This window comes from Ceratosolen solmsi, unplaced genomic scaffold (genome assembly GCF_000503995.2).
Source record: "Ceratosolen solmsi marchali unplaced genomic scaffold, CerSol_1.0 scaffold1, whole genome shotgun sequence".
Classification (NCBI taxonomy): domain Eukaryota; kingdom Metazoa; phylum Arthropoda; class Insecta; order Hymenoptera; family Agaonidae; genus Ceratosolen; species Ceratosolen solmsi.
This window is the reverse complement of record NW_011948415.1, coordinates 5,830,930-5,852,355: the sequence shown is the minus strand read 5'-3', so window position 1 is coordinate 5,852,355 and position 21,426 is coordinate 5,830,930. Positions and strand designations below refer to the sequence as shown.

The window sequence follows — 21,426 nt, the reverse complement described above, 5'->3', positions numbered from 1 at the left end:
CCCCCGCGCCCCCGCCGCCGGCCCGCCCCCCCCCCCGTCCCGCGCCTATCGTCGCCATATAGCATGCCGCTGACGCCCGTCGTCGCGCTCCTCGAGAAGACGATCGCAGTCCCGCCTGCCCGTCGCTCGGTACTCTAGGGACTCGCCGCCAACTGCCTCGAGATGCTCCCAATGAGTGCCGACCTTTGCTCCTCGACCTGCGAGCAGCAGCAGCAGCAGCAGCAGCAGCAGCAGCTTCAGCCGCGGGAGCAAAGTTGCAATGCAGCTGATTTGTGCAAAGAGAGCGAGAGGATCTGCACTGAAAGTGAGACTTTTTGCATTCTTGGTCAGTTCGAGAAACTGTACAAGAATCGCCTCGCCGAGGTTGAGGCCGGTGGTGCTGATGCCACGAGCGCCCAGATTACCGAGGTACGTTGTTTCGCCTTTTTGTTTATTTACGTTTTCGGCCCCAACAAGTGCACTCACTTGCAAACGAGGGGACACATGAACTTTCAGTTGATTTTTCTACACTTTCATACGACCCTTAAGCTTAAGAGCATTCATTTTCATAATTCTGTGGTTGACAATTGTTTTGATGTTTATTATGCCTGCGTTGGTCTATTGGCAGTATTGTCACATTATTAGCCGAGGTCTTATGTACCGATGGCCAAATAATGCCTGTCTACCGTAGACGATTGTTTATTAGATCAGTGTTAAGTAACCGTGGCCTACAAGCGATATTTCTATACTAATTTAAGTCCCCGGATGTATGCACATTTCCATATGTGTTCTATTATTTGCACTTGGGCCGTTGGGATGATTTAATCATAACAAAACAATAAATACTTAATTGCATCTCAATGACTCAAAACATTATCGAACCAATATGCTCTTTATCCGTATCCATGATTGACAAAAAAATGCTAACCTGAATTTCAAAAAGGAACTTTGATGTTAATTACCATTAAGTTAAAAGTTAAATTAACAAATTGGATATTACGATGGAAAAATGTGTACGTCTTGCAATGGAATTATGTGTAATTTTCCATTCTTTGTTAGTTAAATAATAATACAACTGGGCTCTCAAAAGATTATTTATACAAATATTCATAAATTTATCTATTGTTTCTGTCGATGCTTACACTTTATGATAAAACGCTACTTTTTATGCCCCTCCATTCCCCCACCCCCCCCTCCCTACCTACCAACACTTTATGTTAATAGTTTTATAGTAAATTTTATCAAACGTCAATTGGTTATTGACCTATATATTTGGTACTTTTCTAGAGCATAATTATGTCTATGGGTGTCATGAACTTTAACCATAGATAGTATTCGCTAAAAATAGACTACTTAAAGATTTAAATAGAATTGATGTTGTGGTGGGGCTTTTTAGATTCATATAACAGTTGTACTATGAACAGTTTAACTTTGCTTAAATTTTACTTCTTAATTACAGTTGAAATTGAAAATCATGACAGACTGGGTCGAGGATTTGGGAGAACAAAATAAAATGCTAATAAGAACTGTCCACGAGCTTGAACAGGCAGCTATTTCTAGAGTAAAATTGTTAGAAAATAAATTACAAGAAACTTCAACTTTAATATCACAGAATATGTCACATTCAGATAAATCAGAAGAGGCAAGTAAAATTTAGCCATAAATAATATTATGAAAATTTTTATATAATTTTATATTGATAAGTAATTGTATAAGTAATGAATAGTACGAGTGAGTTATTTTGTTAAAGACGCATCTCATAATCAATTGATATAAATGAAATGCAAAAATTAAGTAACGAATAATTTAAAATTTTCATCGCCAAATAATTGTAAAATAAACTTTTCATTTTTCAATCATGTCTCTCCATGTATCGCCATTGAAGTTACATAAAATTTTTTTGTCATTATCCGCAGGATCTTAATGCTCTATCTCATCGAACTAGTAAGCTGTTACACGATCAAAATGACATGCAAGAGAAGATCGATTATTTACAAAATGATGTCAGAAATTTACTTAAACTCATCAAACGCGGTCGCGAAGAAAATAATTGGAATTTGGATGGAATGAAATTTTGTTCGATACAGCCTTCGGATATTCCAGCACCAATGAAGTAACTTTTTCATTATATAGCCATAAACTTAAATATAATTCTTTATATAATTTAAAATTTATTTTTTTAGCTGTTCGTGTTGCCAGGTAAAATAATATTTTTATATAGGAAAGAAATTGTAGAAAATTCGTTGTGGAAAAATTTAGTTATAGAATATAATTTCTTTAAAGTACTTGCAAATTAATTGATCAAAAGTTCATGTAAATTCGATGATTTCATTGAGTCGTGTAACAGAAAAAAAGGAATTATTTCCTTGCTCGTCAATTCCTGCATTGTGCTTCATTTAAAATCATTTTCATCCAATCAACGCTGATTTATAGTAATGAAAATCATTTATTTGCAAAAGTCAATTAGAAAAAAAATTAATGTGGACAACTTGATTTTAATAGTTTAATAATAAACGTAATGTTACTTATTTTTATATGTCAATAATTTTTAATAGAAATTTTAAAGCAGAATTCTTTAATTATGAAAAATAAATAATTAAGTAAAGATTTTTCAAAACTAGATTTGTATTCCTTAGCTATTAAATGAGATATAATAAGAGAGATAAAAAATTAATCAATATAAAATATAGCATTTCGAGTAATTTTATATAGATAAAATTTATATTATAAATTTTATTTGAGAAACCATGCTTATTACATTTTATCAAGCATGCAAATTAAACTTAATGTATTTTAAGCTATTTATAAGTAATCTATACAAGTTGTAATGTAAAATGACAATTATGCTTATATATTTACTAATAAATACCAAATCGAGGTCCTTAATTAAAACAGAAATATTTTTTTTTCTCTTTTTCTCTTTTTTTTTTTTCTTTTTTTCTTTTTTTTTTTTTTTTTTTTTTTTTTCCTTTTCATCAAAAAAGTAATGTAACAATCAATAATATTTATTAACTACTTTCAAGAAATTATATTGCTGTTCAGTTCACCAGTATATCTAATAACGAGGAAAAAGCATTATTAGTTGAGAAACTTTGCTATGAACTGCATATCACTAAATAAAGCAATGATATCTTAAGTTAAAAGATAAAGATAAATTTGAAGTAAATAGTCTTTTACTGAAAAGCGATGAAAAGTACAGAGAAAGAAAAACTTCTCGCATGTCTTTTACTTTTACTATAAAGTTTGTGCATTCATTTATTAAATTACCTTCTATTATTCTTATTAATCATGACTTTGACCATTTTATAATTATAATTTTGTTTATCAGGACAATAATATTACAGAAGTTAATCAGGACTCTTTCTCGTTAACTAAAGAAGTAGTACAGAAGAACAATTTAATATTTGATTTAAAAAATATAATTGTAAATCATGAAAAAACAATCGAAGATTTAATGGAGAATTGTCGTATTAAAAGCTACATAATTTGCGAATTAAAAGATAAATTAAAACACGAATTAAAAAAAAACGATGATAAAGTAAGTGAATTAACTACAAATAACTATTATTTTCTTCGAAATTGAAAAGCTTGTATGAACTTTAAATATAAACGTTTATTTATTTTATGGAATTATTGCTGCTTTCATTAAATAAATAAATGCACGTAAAATATATTATTATTTTATATTAAGCTCTTCAATTAACGCTTACATGATGTTAAACAAAATCATTGACGGATTTTTTCTACATTTTTACAATTTTTTTAGTTGCATTTTTTAAAGACTGCAAACGTTAACTGCACGGAACCGTTGTCTTCTATTTCTGATAATTTGTGTAACAAATTTGACAAAGACGAAAGTACAATTTTTGATTCTATTTGTAATGAACCTCGTAAGATGTGTGAGAAACGTTATCCAAAATTATCCAAATTATATCAGCATGCCAGATGTCATAATAAGTCTAATAAAAAGTCTATGGATTGTAATAAAATAATAAAGCATAAACTACTCGATGCCACTATTTTACAATGTATTAAATAGAAATCGATTTCCTCTTTATGAGAAAATGAAAATTCACGATATTACTGTACATAAAATACTGTTGTTCTTTCTTGTTTAAGCAATTAAATTATTATTGATTACTGATTCTTAGAACATGGCTTTGAATATTTCTCTAGTTCTAATCAAATAAAACGATTTTTTTCTCTATACGCTTCTTTTTTCATTTAAACAGCATATTATGTTTATAAGGACCTCGATTATTATATTATATTTATTATATTACTATTATTGGCTTATATAATTAATATATTAGCTTAATTGTCTTAATCTCAATTTTTATCGATGGATTATAGTTACTAAATAACGAATGATTTTCACATTTATAGGCTTCAACAACTACTAAAAAAGTAAGAATTAACACCGAAAATTATGAAAAAGTGAGGATTAAATATTAAATATCAAATGGTTCATGATATAATTGTATTCGTTAATTACAATTAAGGAGATTTACAATTCTATAAACATTCATTTAATCGATTATTCACTTAATCACGGATTTTCAATTTTATGAATATATTATTAACAATATTAAAAATATTAAATTTTCCTTCAAGGTATTCTGATGTTGTTTATTATCAATTGTAAATTAAAGTGGCAAATAGTAAATGATCTATCTCCTTAATGTAATGCTGTTTTGTAATAAACAAGTAGTTGTGTGTTACATTTAAAACTATTGTATTCGTATATTTATATAATTAAAATTATTTAACAGTTGGACGATCCAGCTGCAGCTAGTTTAATCGACGTGTCTACGCAACAAATCGATGAATACGAAAGGTTATTGGCTTTAAAAGACAACGAAATTAGGAAACTTAAAACAATAATCAATGAGAAATGTATTGAAACAGTTAATAGAACGGTAAGAAGAATTATCCTTATTAATTATCCTTATTGTTGAATTGAAAAGCCTTAATTTTTAATAATATTTGATAATAAAAGAATTATATTTATTTAGGATAAAAATTCGTCGTTTAATGTGACTCAAGAAGAACAGGTAAAAAATAAAAAATAAATGCTATTGAATTAATATGGTACATTGACTTTTGTTAATAATCATCAATATTTTGTAGAATCAAGCTCGGTCAGACTCTGGGGACGTAGCAGATTTACTAGACAAAGATTATATTCTTAATCTTAAGATTGAAAATGAAACTATATTAGAACAATTAAAAAATATACAGGCAAATATTTATTTGATTAAATAATTAAAAATGTATGCTTGTATTTAATAGTTACATATCTTTCCTATTGTAGAATATGCATGAAATGGAAGTAGCCGTAGCAAATGAAAAATTACAAGATCTAAAAGATTACCTATGCAATTACAAAAGCAGTGTTATAGAACAAGTAAGTCGGTTAATAAAAATAAATGATTATTTAAAATCTTTCGAATTTGTTAAATAAATTATTGAATGCGGTTGTTGAATTATAATTATAATTGAATTATAATTTTTGCCATAAGAATGTTAATAATATTTCGAAGATATGAGAGATTTTAAATTAACGATTTTGTTAAAATTAATTCTTATCTATAGAAAATGAATACTAAAATAAATTAAATCTCTTATGAGCACAATTTATTAGTATTTTCATTTTTTATGATTTTTGAAATTCAGAAGTTTTTCTTATGGAATTATTTTGTTTCAGAATATACGTAAAATTACAAATGAATTTATTGGAGATATCGAAACTAAAGTAATTTATATTCAAAATCTTTTTCAAAATAAGTGTGAGGTTAGTTTGATAATTATTATACATTAGTATATTTAGTATTTAATTTATGTAATAACATAATATTACATATTGATTTATATATTCATTTAGATGTGCGCGAAGGAAAATTCACTCTCAGAAATCAAAGAAATTGTGTTAAAAGTATCATCTGGTATTTGCATACTTTCAGAAATTTATGAAAATAAAAGCAAAATATTATCTAAAAATATGGTATTATTAGCTTTTCAATTAAATTTATAAAGTAATTACATTTTATATATAATTATTTCTAATATATTTTACAGGTTGCAAAAAAAGATACATTGAATATTAAAAATAAAACAACGGAGCTGGAAGAGAAAGCGGTATGTTACGATACTTATGAAAATAATGAAAATGTAAGTAATTAATGTAGTGTTCGTTATACATTTAATTTTTAGATCTTTATGGCTATTGTACAACAATTTCGTATGATGGAAGAATTTCGAATATGTACCGTTGAGGTACAAGCTGCAACTGAAGATTTGAGAGAAGAAATGTCTCTAGTAATTGCCAATTTAAATATCAGACACAGTAAAGTACGTATTAAATTTATTACATTAATATATATTTATATATATAAATATGCATAGACTCATACGCGGGCGTTCACGCACACATGCACTTACTATTAATAATACTTATTATTAAAACATTTGTTTAAATTATTTGTCATAGTATATTGAACTTAATCAAATGGTAAATCAAGTACAAGATTATCTGTCCAAAACAAGAGAAAATATATGCGAAGTGATACATTGTTTAGAGCTGCAGGTAATTAATTTATGTGCCAAATATATTTTGAAAAATATATATTACACAAGCTGTTTTTATTTTAAAGGATGAGGAAAGAGTTAGACGCAATGAAAGAATAACAAATAATAGGATTAGATTGAAAGATATGAAAAATGAATTTAATCAATCTCAGTCAGAATTATCAAAATACCTTAACAATGTACATAATAATATTCAAGTAAATATCAATCTATAATTATAGTATTTTATCGCCAAAGTTATTGGATTATTAAGATTTTCTTATCTTATTACAGCAAACAAATTTATTAGGTTATGCAGAAATTCACACGTGTAATAATCTACTTATTACTTTAGTAGAGGAAGTGGAACAGATAGTTAATAATTTGCATTACGTTCAAACTCAGGGATGCTGCACACTATCAACAATGAATGAGTTAAGGAAACAACTTACATTCACAGAAAATAATATAAAGGAGCTGAAAAGAAAATCTGATCAAGTAGTTAGTATAAAGTTATTTTTAATAAGAGTTTCTTTCAAAATACATTAATCATAATTCTTTATGTTTAGCTAATAGAGAATGAAGCTGCGGAGATATATTTTCAAGAAAGGTCGAAATACTTTGACAAATATGAATGCGAAGTTGATAATTGTCATACGAAAATGCAAGACATTTTAGAGAGCATAATTTCTATCAGGAATCAGGTTTCTTTATAATTTATATTTTTTAAACTATAGTCTATGGACCTCTGAAATTACAAATTACAAATTACAAATTACAAATTGTATATTGATGCATATTTATTTTAATTACAGTTGAATAAATACGGATGTCTTAAAGAAACTATAGATTCTTTTGAGGTATAAAGATAGATTAGATTAGTTTTAGCTTTATTAATAACAAAATTTAATACAAATACGTTAATTTATTTAGAATACTAATGAGGCGATAAAATTAAAGGATGACTTGAGAAGATTACAAAAAGAATATGATGAATTAAAGCTTAAAACTATACAGGTACGAATGTTCAACGAATTTAACTTTTAACATTAAAAATGTTTAACCAACCATAAAGCTTATTTTTCAAATTAATTTAATTTTCACAGGAATCGCATAATAATGCGCAAGTTAAGGTAGAATCGTCATTGGAAAACAGAGTGATTGAATTACAAGATGAAATTAAACTATTGAAAACTGAGGTACATTCGTGTAATTTAAAAATATAGAAATATTAGCTTATTAATTAACGAGTATGTTGGTTTTAGATTAAATTTAAGCAAGAAGCTAATACATTATTGAAACAAAATATCGAATTATTGGAAAAAGAAATGGATTCTGTTCGCACGAAATCTGAAAATTACCGCAAATGTTCATTATCGGAATGTGTAGAATTAAAAAGAAAACTACTCGAATTTGAAAATTGTGTAAATATTGTTAATATTTTATATCAAATAATTTTCTCAATCTTTCTACATGCTTTGATTTATTTTATTTTAGTTTAAAGGTCAAAAAGACACGGAAAATAATCTTAAATGTTTAGTAAATAATGATACCGATTCAAAAAAATCACAGTTTTTGGATTATGTAGTAAGTACGCATTTTATTTTCTAATATTATTCACTATTTATAATTAAAAATCGCTACTTCATATTATGTCCATTATTATTATCAATAGAATAAAGAACAATTTTACGATAGTACACTACTTGGGTTGCAGACTGAGGTATAAATTATTTTTGTTGCAAATTATATTGATTTAATTTAAATTGTAATGGAATACTACATTTTAGAATATACCACAACTCTTGAAGGCATTGCAAAGCAACATTCAAATAATAAAATGTGGCTTGCAGGAACTTAGCGATGACCTTAAAAAATTGGTAAATTTTTATTTCTATTAATAATGCTGACTAAATACATAACTGCTTATCTATGCAAGTAATAATAAAATTTTAAATTGTAGCTATCCGAGGACTCGTCTCTTACATGTAGCTCTGTTCATTCAATTAAGACAGCGATAGATATTTTAACAAAATACATAAAGTATATCAACTATTGTTCTTCGGAAGTAGAGAAAGTACAAATATGCCTATGCTCAAAAGATAAACTTGTAATTAATATTTATTTTAAATATATGTGTGTGTGTGTGTGTGTGTGTGTGTGTGCGCGCGCGCGCGCGCGCTTACATGTATAATTTATCAATAATTAGAGTATTAAGTAAAATCTTTTTATATTATTTATAGATGGAAAATATGGATGAAATAATAAGGATTCAAAAGGATTCTATCTCAATATCACAATCAGAAGTCGAAAATTTGCAGAAAACATCGCAAGAAAAGGTACAGTTTCAACAGAAAATAATACAATTATGTTCAGTAGTATTGAAATAAAAAAATAGAAAAAAAGAAAAGTATTTTAATTAAAATCTTTAAAGAAACGTTTGTGTTTAATTTTTTACAAACAAGATTAAGAAATAACGAGTATTAATAATAAATATTATCATCATGCATTTATTAATTTTTTAAACAAATTTCTTTTTGTTTCAGATTAATCTGCAAGAGAAAACAATTTTCCAGCACGAGCAAGAAAAAAGACAATTAAATAAGCAGGTCAGTTAATTTATCTTTATGCTAATTTGTCGATGAACTAATTAGTATTATTAGAAATTAATTTGAATTAAGAAAAATAATTTAATAATATATTTCTTGCTTCAATTCATTTAATGCATTCGTATCGATTAATTTCTTTCTCTATTACCTGTACTTCAAATTTACTTTAGACAGCTAAGTTTCAAGATATTATTCTTTTTACTGCAGATCGAACTTCAAGTACAAACGATTAACCATTTGCAAGACGCTGTCGTCGATGCCAAAAGGACCATTGACCAATTGAATAAAAAAGCCGCGAGTGATGTGAGTGAGCAGTGGCGTTCCGTCTCTACTGTTTTTAATCATAGCAACGTGCACGATGTTTAATTTAGAATAGATAACTTGTTGTTTAATGGTTATACTAAAAAAAGAAAAAAGAAAGAAAGAAAGAAAAAAAAAAAAGAAATAGAAAGGAAAAAAGAAACGAGACGAAAAATATTGTCTCTTCATATTATCAGTCTTCTATGAACATTTTAAAGAAAAAAAAAAAAGAAAAAAGAAAAGAAAAAGATCGATTAGATAATTTGTAATTATAAAAGAATTATTAGGGAAAGGGGGTGAAGAATAAAATACGAATGCGTTGAGAGTAAGACAAGTGTGTATGTTGAATATAAATTTTAATTCTATTAAAGATAAATATAAAAAATAGATCTAAATTAGATCTGTGCAACACAATGACAGCTAATTGACAAGCATGATTTTTTCTTCAAATATAATCCCAATTTTCCTTCAACTCCCAGATACATACAATTTTATTGTTTTGTTTTTTGTTTTTTTTTGTTTTTTGTTTTTTGTTTTTATTAATTTCGCGATTTCCAGCTTTTAATTTTTACTAACAAAATACGCAGTGTGCTTTTCGATTCACAACAAATGTCTTCATTTTATAAGTTTTGAGTGCTAAAACCAAGATAGTCATATAATATTTTATACGATTTTTGCGAGTAAGTTATAATTTTTCTTATGATTTATCAGCATTATTTATTGTGATTATGTATTTTCTTTAAATTCTAAAATTACTTTTTAGAATATTAGTAAGAGTCAAATGATACGATCGCTAAATTTATACCTCGACGAGACTGAAATACAATACCATAATTGCTACGGCGAGGTGAGACTAATTTGTGATTAAGTTTAGAAAAAATTTCAATAGCAAACTTCGTTATTTGCAAATTATTCGTCACGTGATTTTAATTTACAGGCAAGTAAACAAAGCGCACTGTTGGAATTACAACGAGATGCCATCGGCAAATTGCAAAAGAAAATAAACTTTTTGGAATACAACAAAATAATCAATGCCTTTATATTGCATTTTATTTATTATATCATATTATTTAAATATCAGGTATGTTAAATCATTTTATAAAGAATAATAATTGACGGATGGTTTCGATTAATTTTTCGTTTTTTCTTCTTCATCTAGTTCCAAGTCAATATATATATATATATATATATATCCACAATTAATCAGTATGTCTAATGAAATTTTAAGAGACATTGTTTTGAAGATAATTATTACTCAATTAAAAAGAAAAACTAGAATATAATGTATGCGTAAATCTTACTTTCTATCTGGACGGAAAATATATTTATAGGTTTAATAGTATATTAATTTACAATTATTATATTCGGTTAATTTTTAAATATTAAAATGTAATTATGTAAATATTTATTAAATAAATTATTATAAACTTGGCTGTGTTTAGTTTAATTTAATAAATTCAAGAAGAACGTTTTATTTTATGGAACATATATGATATATGATATATTATTTCTATGCAAATATATTATTTATTACAGGATTTTAAATATTTTAATATAAACAACAATTTTACTATATACGTTCACTATGGGTGAATTTTATATTTACATAATTGAAAATTTTTTTACTATCATTATAAGAGATTCATTCCTTTTACAGCAGGAGCTCGAAGAACAAAAGCAAAAAATGTTTCATATGAAATTGAAGGTATAATATCAAAAATTCATTTAATCATCAATATTTAATCCCATTGGTATAATATATTTTGTTATTGAATTTATCTTGCAATTGCAGATTAAAGAATTATTGGATTTGAAAAATATTTATGAACAAGACAGTAGCAATGTACAATGCAAATATCAAAAAGTAATTGGAGAAATGAAACAACTTAAGTAAATATATTCTTATAATATTATGTATTTCAAATAATTTTCATTTAGAAAATTAATCAATAAAATTCATATTACCCGAAGGATTAGCTTTCAAGATTCTCAAAGAAAATTACTTTCTGAAAAGCAGACTGAAATAGAAAAATTATTAAATGAAAATAACGACTTCAAAAAGCAATTTCAAGTATATAAATTGGATTTAAATTTAATTCAGGAAGAAATGAGGAAAATGGGAATAACAAAGCCGTCTTTTGGTTGTTTTAAAGCAAAAATAGAAATTATGCGCTCAGAAAATAAGCGTCTGCGCTGCGATATCGAATATTATCAACAGGTAAAAGTCATAAATAAACTATTAGAATAATAAGAAGTCTCGAATGATCTAGTAATGAATAATTTATTCATAATTTTGTGATAATTTCTAAGCAAGAGTTAAATAATAAATAAATAAGCAAATTATTAATTCAATAAATAAAAGTGCACCAAAGATAATTTAACTCATTATATTATATTACTAAATATTCTGTTTTCATTAACATTAATTGTATGCTTTTTTTTTTGTTTATTTGTTTGTTTGTTTGTTTTTTTTTTTTAATAAAAATTGTATATTTTTTATATTACTGTAAGGGGTTAATTTGAATTATTTTTTTCCCCTAACAATAACAAATATTTAGTTAAATTATATTGTATAATAAATGTTTCTATTATTATTAACGATTGTTCAATCATATTAATAATAATTTTAAATTTATGGTTTAGATGATTAGCAATTTGAAATTCGATAATGAATGTTTAAAAATGAAATTACAAGATTTATCGTGTATTAATGGTGAAAATTATAAAGAAGCAAATAATTTTTTGCAATCGGAAATTATTCAAAAACCTGAAAAAATGAATGGTATAACTAATGATTCAGCTACTACAAAACTGAAAGAAGAAAATCAAATTTTGAAGGTAATTTCTTTTTCTTTTCTTTATTACATATAAGATAAAAATTCCAATACTGTTAAAAAAAAAAATTAATACTATGAAATTGCTGAAATACAGATAGTTTAATAGTAAACGAAAAAATAGTTTAACAATATTTTAAAAACAAATAGTTTAATCCATTAGAAAAGTAGTTAATATTTGTTTCTACTTTGATATAAATAACAATTTAATAAAAGTTGCTTCAAAGTAGTGCGCTTCATTTATATTATTTAAATAATTGCCTTTCCAAGAAATTGTTTAAAAAGCTTTACAAAATTTTAACTACATGTTTGTAAATAGTCTGATATATAGAATAATAATAATAAATTAATATTACACGTAAAAGATTATTAGATCGATGAGAAAGAAATGGATAACAAGAATAAAACGTTTTTATAAATTAATTTTTTTGAATATTATTTTCAATGAATTGAAGTGAATCACTAACTAACTATTTTATTGAATTCTTTCGTTGACAGAAGTTAATTCTTTATCAGATTTTCCGTGCATATTTATAAAAGCTATAAACACAGCAGGTATCGCAGTATCGATCTTTATTACGTAACTTCATATGTATCAAATGCATGTCGGTAATTGATAAAGTCAAATGGATAATCAGCATTATGATTTATGTGATACAAGCTGTATTCATTCATTACTATTTGTATTGTTATCATTGGAATAAAGTGTATTAGTATGGCACTTTATGATAGATAAATGTATGACATATGTTAAATAAATTTATTAATTTTATCATTAATTTTAGAGTAAGAAAGCCTATTCTGTATATAAAATATATCTATTGATTATAATTAGTATTGGTATTTTGCTTTTTAAATGATCAAAATATTTTACTCTTTAATTTTTTGTTTCTTTTTTAATCTAGAAAAACAATGACATTTTAAAAGCGCAAATAGATGCACTTGAGCAAGAATCTAAAGATAACAAATACGCTTTAGAACATCAAGTATGTATTTATATGATCGATAATAATTTTTACGATTATTAATAGTAAAGGCCGATAAAAAATTTCATTATTTGTAATAGAATTGTTTGATTGTTTTTTTTATTTTCTTTATTAATTTATATATGCATATTATTAATACTACTCTACCACAAATTTCTATTATTTCATGAATTTTTGAACTTAATTAAGAAGCAAAACTGAAATGCTTATATACCTAATAGAGTTTTGTATTGAAGAAATTTATAATAATTGGTTAATTAATGTGTTTTTATACAATTTTGAAATTTGTCTGCTACTTATTATTAACACGATTTTTTTTTTCGCTCGTACGATTAATAGTTATTTTTTTAATTTCAACTGTTTGCTTAATTCTCTTGACTATGTATTTGTAAAAGAACGAACACGTGTTTTATAGCTGAGCAACACGAAGTATCAATTATTGGAAATTCAACAAAATTATGAGAGAGTTTTGCAAGAATTAAATCGATGTTCGATGGATTTTATTAAAGTATCGGTAAATTAAATAATTTTAATAAACCAAGTTCAAAGATAAATACAACAGTTAATCGTAAAAAAAATATATATATATATTTTTTTCTTTTTTTTTTTTTTTAGGAAACTTGTAATTGCAATCAAACCGATGAAAAAAAAGAATATAAAAAGTTTGAAGAAATTGAGAAAAAATTGATGAAAGATCTTGAAGATGCTAAAGAGAAACTTGAGAAATATGAAATTTATGAGCGTACTGTGAGTATCTTTAATAAATATTTCTTTGGATTTAAAATATACCGAATAATAAATGAATTGATTTTTTAACTTACATATATTTTTCACACTATCAAAGTATTAATAAGGAGTTTATAAAGAATAATTAGGTTGCTATAACATTTTTAAAATCAAAGTCGTAATTACAGTGGTCATTTGGAACAATTAATAGAATTTATTTATATTGTTTGTAGTTAAATTATATTTAATCTTCACTTACATTGTAAATTAATATTAGAATTTAATTTAATTATACTTTTAGAAAGTCACATACCTGCATTAAACATTATCAACTTTATATAAGAAATTTTTTCGTCCTTGCCGTGTTGTGTGTTTTTACTTTTGATAGCTTCAAATGGCAATATTACTGTTTGTAGTGTCAACGTCAGAAAGATGAGATAATGCTATTAAAGAAGAAACTTGTTTCCACCAATCAACAATTAATGAATTGCAATATTACAAAGGAGGAGATGTTACGTCAAAATAAATTATTCGAAGAAAATAACAATAAAAGCATGGCAGAGGTAATATTTATTTATGTAAACTGACAAACATTTTAAGTAATAGCAAAAGGGAAAGGCAATGCATGCAAATTTTGCCATTTTATCAATTTATTTTTCTATACATGATAAGAAAGAGTCATTACCTAAAATAGTTACAAATTATTAAAATAATTAAAAAATTAACAATACAGCAAAATGATAATCGAAACAAATATTAAGTATATTTGCAAACTATTGGTTATCATCAATAATAAGATCAAAATGATGGAACTTGTATTAATTTTTAATCGATAGATGTGAATTTACCAATTTACTTCGAAATTTCAAATATGTAAGTTATAAGTATTCTTACTAGCTTATTATATAAAAAGATTGTTTTAAGATTGTTTATAGATTTTTCTAAAGTATGGTAATATTTATCAATAATACATTCTCATATATTATTTTTATGAAATCCTATTGACAGTTCCATATAAATTCTTCATTAATTTTACTTTAAATTATATCAAATGTTTACTCGTTTTGTTGCAAAAATATAATTATCCATTTTCAAAGATCTGTAAAGTATTGTATGCAATATTACATATTGTTGTTATGAAATATGAAATGTTTGACTATTTATTTCTTTTTCCTTTTAAATGGGAAAAAAAAAATTATTATTACACGAATAAAGATTATTTTACGATTTCAGTAAATATTTATAATTTTTAAACTGCAAATTTATTTTTAAATAATCTAATTTTTATAAATCACAAAACCTAAAATACCTTAAATATTTAAGAAGAATAACAACTTATATATATATATATATATATTTAAATTTATTAATTTTTGAAAGATATTTTCATAATTAAAATATAGATTAATACAGGTATAATTTTTCTTTTTCACTTGATTCAATTAGTTTCTACATAATCGATTTATATAACATTAAAAATCTAAGGATATCAATGAAAATGAATGCAAATAAGCGTTTTATTAGTACACAAGACATTTTATAAGATCTTTTTAAAGTAGTCGTTATGAAATAAACTTTAAAGATGCTTTATCGCCAACTCGATAATTAACGTTAGTCTTAATTAAGAAATTTTGTTTGCTCTTAATACTTGCCATGCGCTGTTAATCGATTGTTCATTTAATTTTCAGCAGTTTATTAGAAAGAATTAATATTGTTATTAATTATTCATAAACATAATAATAACTAATCGCAATAAAGAGTACTGTTTTAAAAAGATAAAAGTAATATTGGTAGATTAAGATCAATAATTAAAAAAAAGTATTACCATTTTTTTACTTTTTATGTGTAGGCAGATGAAAATTTATAGTATAAATTTGCGTTGGGATTGCACAAACGTTAATTGTAATTCTTTTTGTAAAGCCATAAGCGAATGTTCAATATTTTTGTTTGGTTTGGCCATTATGAAATATAAAAACTAATTAATTAAAATTTGCTAGCAAATGCTTCGAATAGCCTTACATATGTTTTATGAACATTTCAATATTGAATTTCTTTGAAATATATCAAACTTCATATTATTTCACACGTTACGGTGAGTCCGCTGACCGTGGTACTTTCAACACATCCACGCTTTTTTTTTTTACAACGCCTTCGTTATTATAAAAAATAGTATCAATATTAAAATGCTGTAGGTGCAACGAAATGCTAAGGCTAGTAGTTGCCGATAAGTCGATTGCTAATTACCGTCATTAACGTACTAATAAGTCGTAGACCCAGATTTAGTCTAGTCTCTTACGAGTTAAAATGCATCGGCAGTTGGAAGACATCGTGGTCCAGCTGGAGGACATGCAGAATTCCCTAACGACATTAAAGACACAGTGCGATATGAAGACTCAGTCTTTAGAGAACATCTCGGTGGAGCTTGCAAATATGAAGAGGAGCAGGACCGAGGGATGCGAGGAGTCGAAGCACGTCCTTAGCTGTGTGAGAATTTGGATTAGGCAGCAGAAACACAGGATAAACGTACTACAAGAGAAGTTATGCGAGAAGCAGCAGCAATTGATGTGCATTAGCTCTGAGAAAAAGTAAGAGCTTATGATGGTTCTTGATTGAAGTCGAGTCTTAACCCAGTTGAGCAATTATTCATTTTAACGTATTTGTTAATTCATTGTTAATAATTCGCTGAGTATAAATTAACAAGCGGCGTTTATTTTTGGGATTTTACACGCGATGGATTCTATCTGTGAATTCACATTCCGAAAGTAAAATCGTTTGCTTTCAATTTATACTGTTTGCGATTTAATTAATATAAATTCCATGCAATTTTTGACCTTGAGCAGGACATAAACTTAAATATAATAAAATTACAATCTTAATCCATTTTTCAAAGCTTATAAATACAGAACATGCATACTTATTTCACAACTGTGACTCTGTGACAACATAAGATTTGAATTAATTTTATATTCATATTTTTTATCATAATGTACTCACCGAATGAATATATTGGAAATTGTCATTATTATGAAATCTTGAAGTTAGTTTTTTTTAATAGTCACACGATAATAGTTGTTTTTTTATTATATTTTAATATTAACAAATAATATTTTCTTATTAATTTAATGTTAATAATTAATGTTCATATGCATTTTAATTAACAATTATAAACTTTTCTTATGAATGATATTTTATTTTTCAATCATTTTATAACTATATATATTAAAAAGTAATTATTTCACCCAAAAGTTTTTATCCTTAAAAATTATATCAAAATTGTATAATTTAAGGTTAAGATTGTTTTAATAACAAAATAAAAAATTAAATTATTTACTTATTTATTGCACAACGAAAAGTACACGTTCAAAAATAGTATTGAGCATGACAAATTTAAAATAAATTTTTATATTTTTCATGTGTGATTTCATTATAAAAATTTACAGTGTTGCTTGACTTAACGACGTATATTATCAATTTAACAAGACATCAAAATCTTAGTCATCTCAATATAAAAAAAAATAATACTATTAAAATTGGATAGTTAAGAAATCTTGTTACAATTTCAAATGACATAGTTTATTATTCAAAGGTATATAAATAAATATATAATTTGTTTATTCTTATATTTCAAATTTATATAGAATTTGCAAATATATTTTTATCTAAAGAAATTTTATTTAAATATATTGCAAAGAAACCTTAACAAGTAATTATTTAAATCAATGCGACGACGTTTTTTTAAAATATAATACATAATTTTTTATAGTATAGATACAAATATTATTAATATTATTATTATTATTATTATTATTATTATTATTATGAATACAAGTATAGTTATTTTGTAAGTGTTACTCGTATGCATGATATTTAACAAAAAATAATTAAGCACAAACTTGTTATTTCATAAAAGTTACATTTTAATGTTAATTTTAAGGGAACTAGGCATTGGTAGATTCGTATTTTATTTTTTTTTTTATATATTATTTTTCTATAAATTGCCCAAATGTTATTGAGTTAGTTAGAATATCTGCTTTTAAAGTCAAAATCTCGTTTCATGTCCTTTCCCTCAAAATTTGTAAGCTAGGATAAAAACAATTTGAAAGTATTTATATTAATTATGCATCCATATATCGTCAAGTATAAAACCCGCGAATTTTTAGAATCTAATACTTAAAAATAACTTTTCGCACAAGAATAATCGCTTTTCTAACACAAATATTATAATTTTTTAGTCTTCATTTTTATCCGTTTGTAAGTATAATTTGACGTATAATTTTTTTTATATAAGAAAAGGTTGAAAAAACATATCAAATAAAAAGAAAAACTTGGAAAAGTGAGATAAGCGTAATTAATATTTAACGATATATAACTGTACACATATATATATATATATATATATATATATATATTGTGTATACATGCATAGACACTCACGCAATTTTTACAATTTTTTTTTAATGAACATAGTATGAATAAACATATAAAGAGTTATCCGTATTAGGTTTTGTATTATTTTGACAGTTGATTAATCAAATTATTAAAAACGACTGCCTAATTTTCTTAAGGTATATTATATGTTCCTCCAGTTTTTATTATTGCAAGCTTAGTGAACTTTATTAATACTAACTTTTAAAGCAAAATGTATGTACTATTTACTAAATAATTTTTATTTATTTTCAACAAACATCACAATTTCATAATTTTTTTTTTTTTTTTTTTTTTTTTTTAATTATTTCATTTATCTTAGTTAAGGCTAAAATAATAATTTGGTGTCAGGGTGTTACTTTTAAAATACGAGATAATCGTTAACTTTCAAATTGATAGAAATATATGGAGTTCTATCGATTATAAAGCCTTAATTATTTTATGATTAAAAATAAAGAAAAAAAAAATTATTTACGTATATTTGATTTTCACATTAATTTATAATTATTCTTATTAAAATTCAATGACATATTAGTATGATTAGTAATTTTATTATGTCAGATCCGATTACTTAAAAATATCTATTCAATAATACGAGTATGTTCAATTATTATTCGTAAATGATCTTTAAATAAACAACTCAATAATAAATAAAATAATATTTAAATAACATTTTATACTTTATTTTTAATTAAAAAAAAAAAAAACTTAATTTTAGAAAATTACTGATTACAATTAAGCGGCTTATACGGGAGAATAAGATACTTACAAAAGGATTAAAGTTCATACGTAGGCAAATGGCTAATAAACAAACAGATGGAGCCGAATGTTTACCTAAACGACAAATTCATAGCTCACATTTCAAACAAAAATATGGTCTTCGTAATGGCTTTCAGTCAATACATTTAAACAACAAGCAGTCAAATGCAATTTATTCTCATTTTAAAAGGGTAAGGCATTTATTATTTTTTACTTTAAAAAAGTATCCACATTACAGTATTGTTTATATTGGCAAGTATACGGCTTGGTTTGTTGAAAAGAATTAAATAAAAAAAAAAAAATTGCATTCGGTATATATCATGTAAGGTGTTGATGTATATGCAAATTCAGAATTCTATTGATTATCCGCGCTGTATCAAATGGTTAAACAAATGGACAAGTGATAATTATTGTAATTTTTTCATTTTCAGGAATGCAGGGAGAAATCGAATTTGTCAAAAGATAAGATTAGAATTCAAGGTGACCATAAGTTATTTTCTGCTTTAGAGTATCTTACAGAAAACATACCAAGGACCTCTCAAATTAAAGAAAATTTTTCAGATTGAAAAAAAAGTACTAAAGAAGATAGATTAGTTTACGGATATCAAATGTCGAGCAGTAAATAAAAGCTCCATTTAAACACGTATTTTTATAATCACATATATCTTATTTAACGATATAGAATTTTTATAGTAATATAACGTACTTGAGTACTTACTAATGACGATTAAGTAACGTCGTATATAATATTAAATTAACTACAGGATATTATATTTGTAATTATATTTTTTATGAGTGAATATAACATAATTTTCTATAAAAAAAAAAAAAAATAAAATAAAAAAATTATATTTGCATTCTGGAATTTTGTAATACGAGCGATTCCTTAGAATATTCCATGTTATGTTTTCGTAGCTTAAATATCAATTTATAGTTCGGAATGTACACTAAACGTACAAGTTCTAATTTTTGAATGTACAGAGACCGAAACATATCGAGTAGCTTATCACATTCAGAAAAATTGAATATCATATCGCTTTCCGGTGGATTCTATAATATTACAAAAATATGTTTATATTATTATACAAATTATTAATTTGTAAATAACTAACCAAAACGGAATGAAGTTCAAGACCATCTTTAAAAAAAGCATAAGTCTCATGAGCCGAGCGCCAAGAATTGGAAAGAAAAAATCGATGAGTAAAATAAAATAAACCTAATATTGACGATATTCCTTTCCCAGAAAAACCGTCGTCTCTGAAATACATAATTTAAATTTATAAGTATATACAAAGGAAAGTAATGAGAAAAAAGAAAAAAGAAGAAGTAGAAAAAAAAACTATCGACCATAGCTCGTAAATAAATTTTTCATAAAAACTGAAATACAAATTTACTTTCAATATACCTCATATATTTAAAAATTTCCCAAGCGAAGCTTAAAAATATTTCTTTATTATTCTTACCCTTGAATAGAACATTATCATCGGGCAATTTTCGTTCTAAAATTAAATAATTAAAATCGAAAGCCTTGTTGTAACGTATATTAATTAATGATTTTAATATACAATTATACCAATAATAGATTTAATTGCATTCTTATCAAACAAATGCTGTCTCATGCACTTCATATCTTCAATCGTAATGAATTTCCAAGTACATAACATTGGCTTCAATAAGACATCATCATACTGTTTGTATGTCGGATGATCTGGTGAAGGCCAAGGTCCGCAAAGATCATCATAATCCACGCTATATTGTATATTAGGTTCTGATGTTGATCGCCTTGGAGATAATAATTGATCTTTTCTAGCCAAATTATACTCGGAGGAAAAAATCCTTTTGACGTCTATAATGCCGTCCTCTAATTCGAGCGATTCTCTACTGATATCTTGAAGGACTTTATTCATACATTGGCACTGCACAGCAACTTTTCTGGACATTATTGACGAAAATGATGGACAATTGCACTTTATTTTAAATTATTATAATGAGCCGTAGACTTAGCGTAGAAACCGCCTGAAGTTGGTCTTGAGAAGAAAAGACATAGTAAAATTCAAGCGCGATTGATCGTTTTTTAATATTCACAAGTTTCTCTCTCTCTCTCTCCACATATAATAATCGTTCGTAATTTATCATGATTTTTCATGAATAAAATTAATATACAATATATTTTAGAGTAAAAGTGTTATACACGATATGATACCTAACAAAGAGAATGCGTAATAATTGTAGCAGCAGGAA

General features: G+C 25.4%; 4 protein-coding genes and 2 long non-coding RNA genes across 6 annotated transcripts; 5 read left to right on the top strand and 1 right to left on the bottom strand.

Annotated features, from left to right (window-relative positions):
- The first annotated feature begins 33 nt into the window (after positions 1–33).
- On the top strand, positions 34–4,937 carry LOC105359022 (uncharacterized). Its single transcript, XM_011495497.1, has 5 exons — positions 34–408; positions 1,439–1,621; positions 1,896–2,092; positions 2,163–2,178; positions 4,752–4,937. The coding sequence occupies exons 1-5, from the start codon at positions 163–165 to the stop codon at positions 4,935–4,937; spliced, it is 828 nt and encodes a 275-aa protein (XP_011493799.1). The 5' UTR covers positions 34–162.
- On the top strand, positions 3,311–4,033 carry LOC105368672 (uncharacterized). Its single transcript, XM_011507737.1, has 2 exons — positions 3,311–3,517; positions 3,746–4,033. Exons 1-2 carry the CDS (start codon positions 3,434–3,436, stop codon positions 4,016–4,018), a joined length of 357 nt encoding a protein of 118 aa, XP_011506039.1. The 5' UTR covers positions 3,311–3,433; the 3' UTR covers positions 4,019–4,033.
- Positions 4,938–8,049: 3,112 nt separating the features above from the next.
- On the top strand, positions 8,050–8,623 carry LOC105368671 (uncharacterized). The gene is made up of 4 exons (XR_913111.1): positions 8,050–8,133; positions 8,222–8,269; positions 8,337–8,426; positions 8,510–8,623. It is a non-coding gene; the product is annotated as an uncharacterized LOC105368671 (long non-coding RNA).
- A 147-nt stretch (positions 8,624–8,770) lies between these two features.
- Positions 8,771–9,138, top strand: LOC105368670 (uncharacterized). Its single transcript, XR_913110.1, has 2 exons — positions 8,771–8,885; positions 9,093–9,138. It is a non-coding gene; the product is annotated as an uncharacterized LOC105368670 (long non-coding RNA).
- A 1,902-nt stretch (positions 9,139–11,040) lies between these two features.
- LOC105359021 (uveal autoantigen with coiled-coil domains and ankyrin repeats protein-like) lies at positions 11,041–19,964 on the top strand. Its single transcript, XM_011495495.1, has 10 exons — positions 11,041–11,160; positions 11,248–11,345; positions 11,427–11,673; positions 12,099–12,293; positions 13,691–13,789; positions 13,891–14,022; positions 14,418–14,564; positions 16,318–16,586; positions 19,145–19,376; positions 19,617–19,964. Exons 1-10 carry the CDS (start codon positions 11,041–11,043, stop codon positions 19,749–19,751), a joined length of 1,674 nt encoding a protein of 557 aa, XP_011493797.1. The 3' UTR covers positions 19,752–19,964.
- A 66-nt stretch (positions 19,965–20,030) lies between these two features.
- LOC105368669 (uncharacterized) lies at positions 20,031–21,182 on the bottom strand. Its single transcript, XM_011507736.1, has 4 exons — positions 20,759–21,182; positions 20,591–20,684; positions 20,298–20,442; positions 20,031–20,235 (listed from the first exon to the last, which is right to left on the bottom strand). Exons 1-4 carry the CDS (start codon positions 21,123–21,125, stop codon positions 20,032–20,034), a joined length of 810 nt encoding a protein of 269 aa, XP_011506038.1. The 5' UTR covers positions 21,126–21,182; the 3' UTR covers position 20,031.
- Between the last annotated feature and the right edge of the window lie 244 nt (positions 21,183–21,426).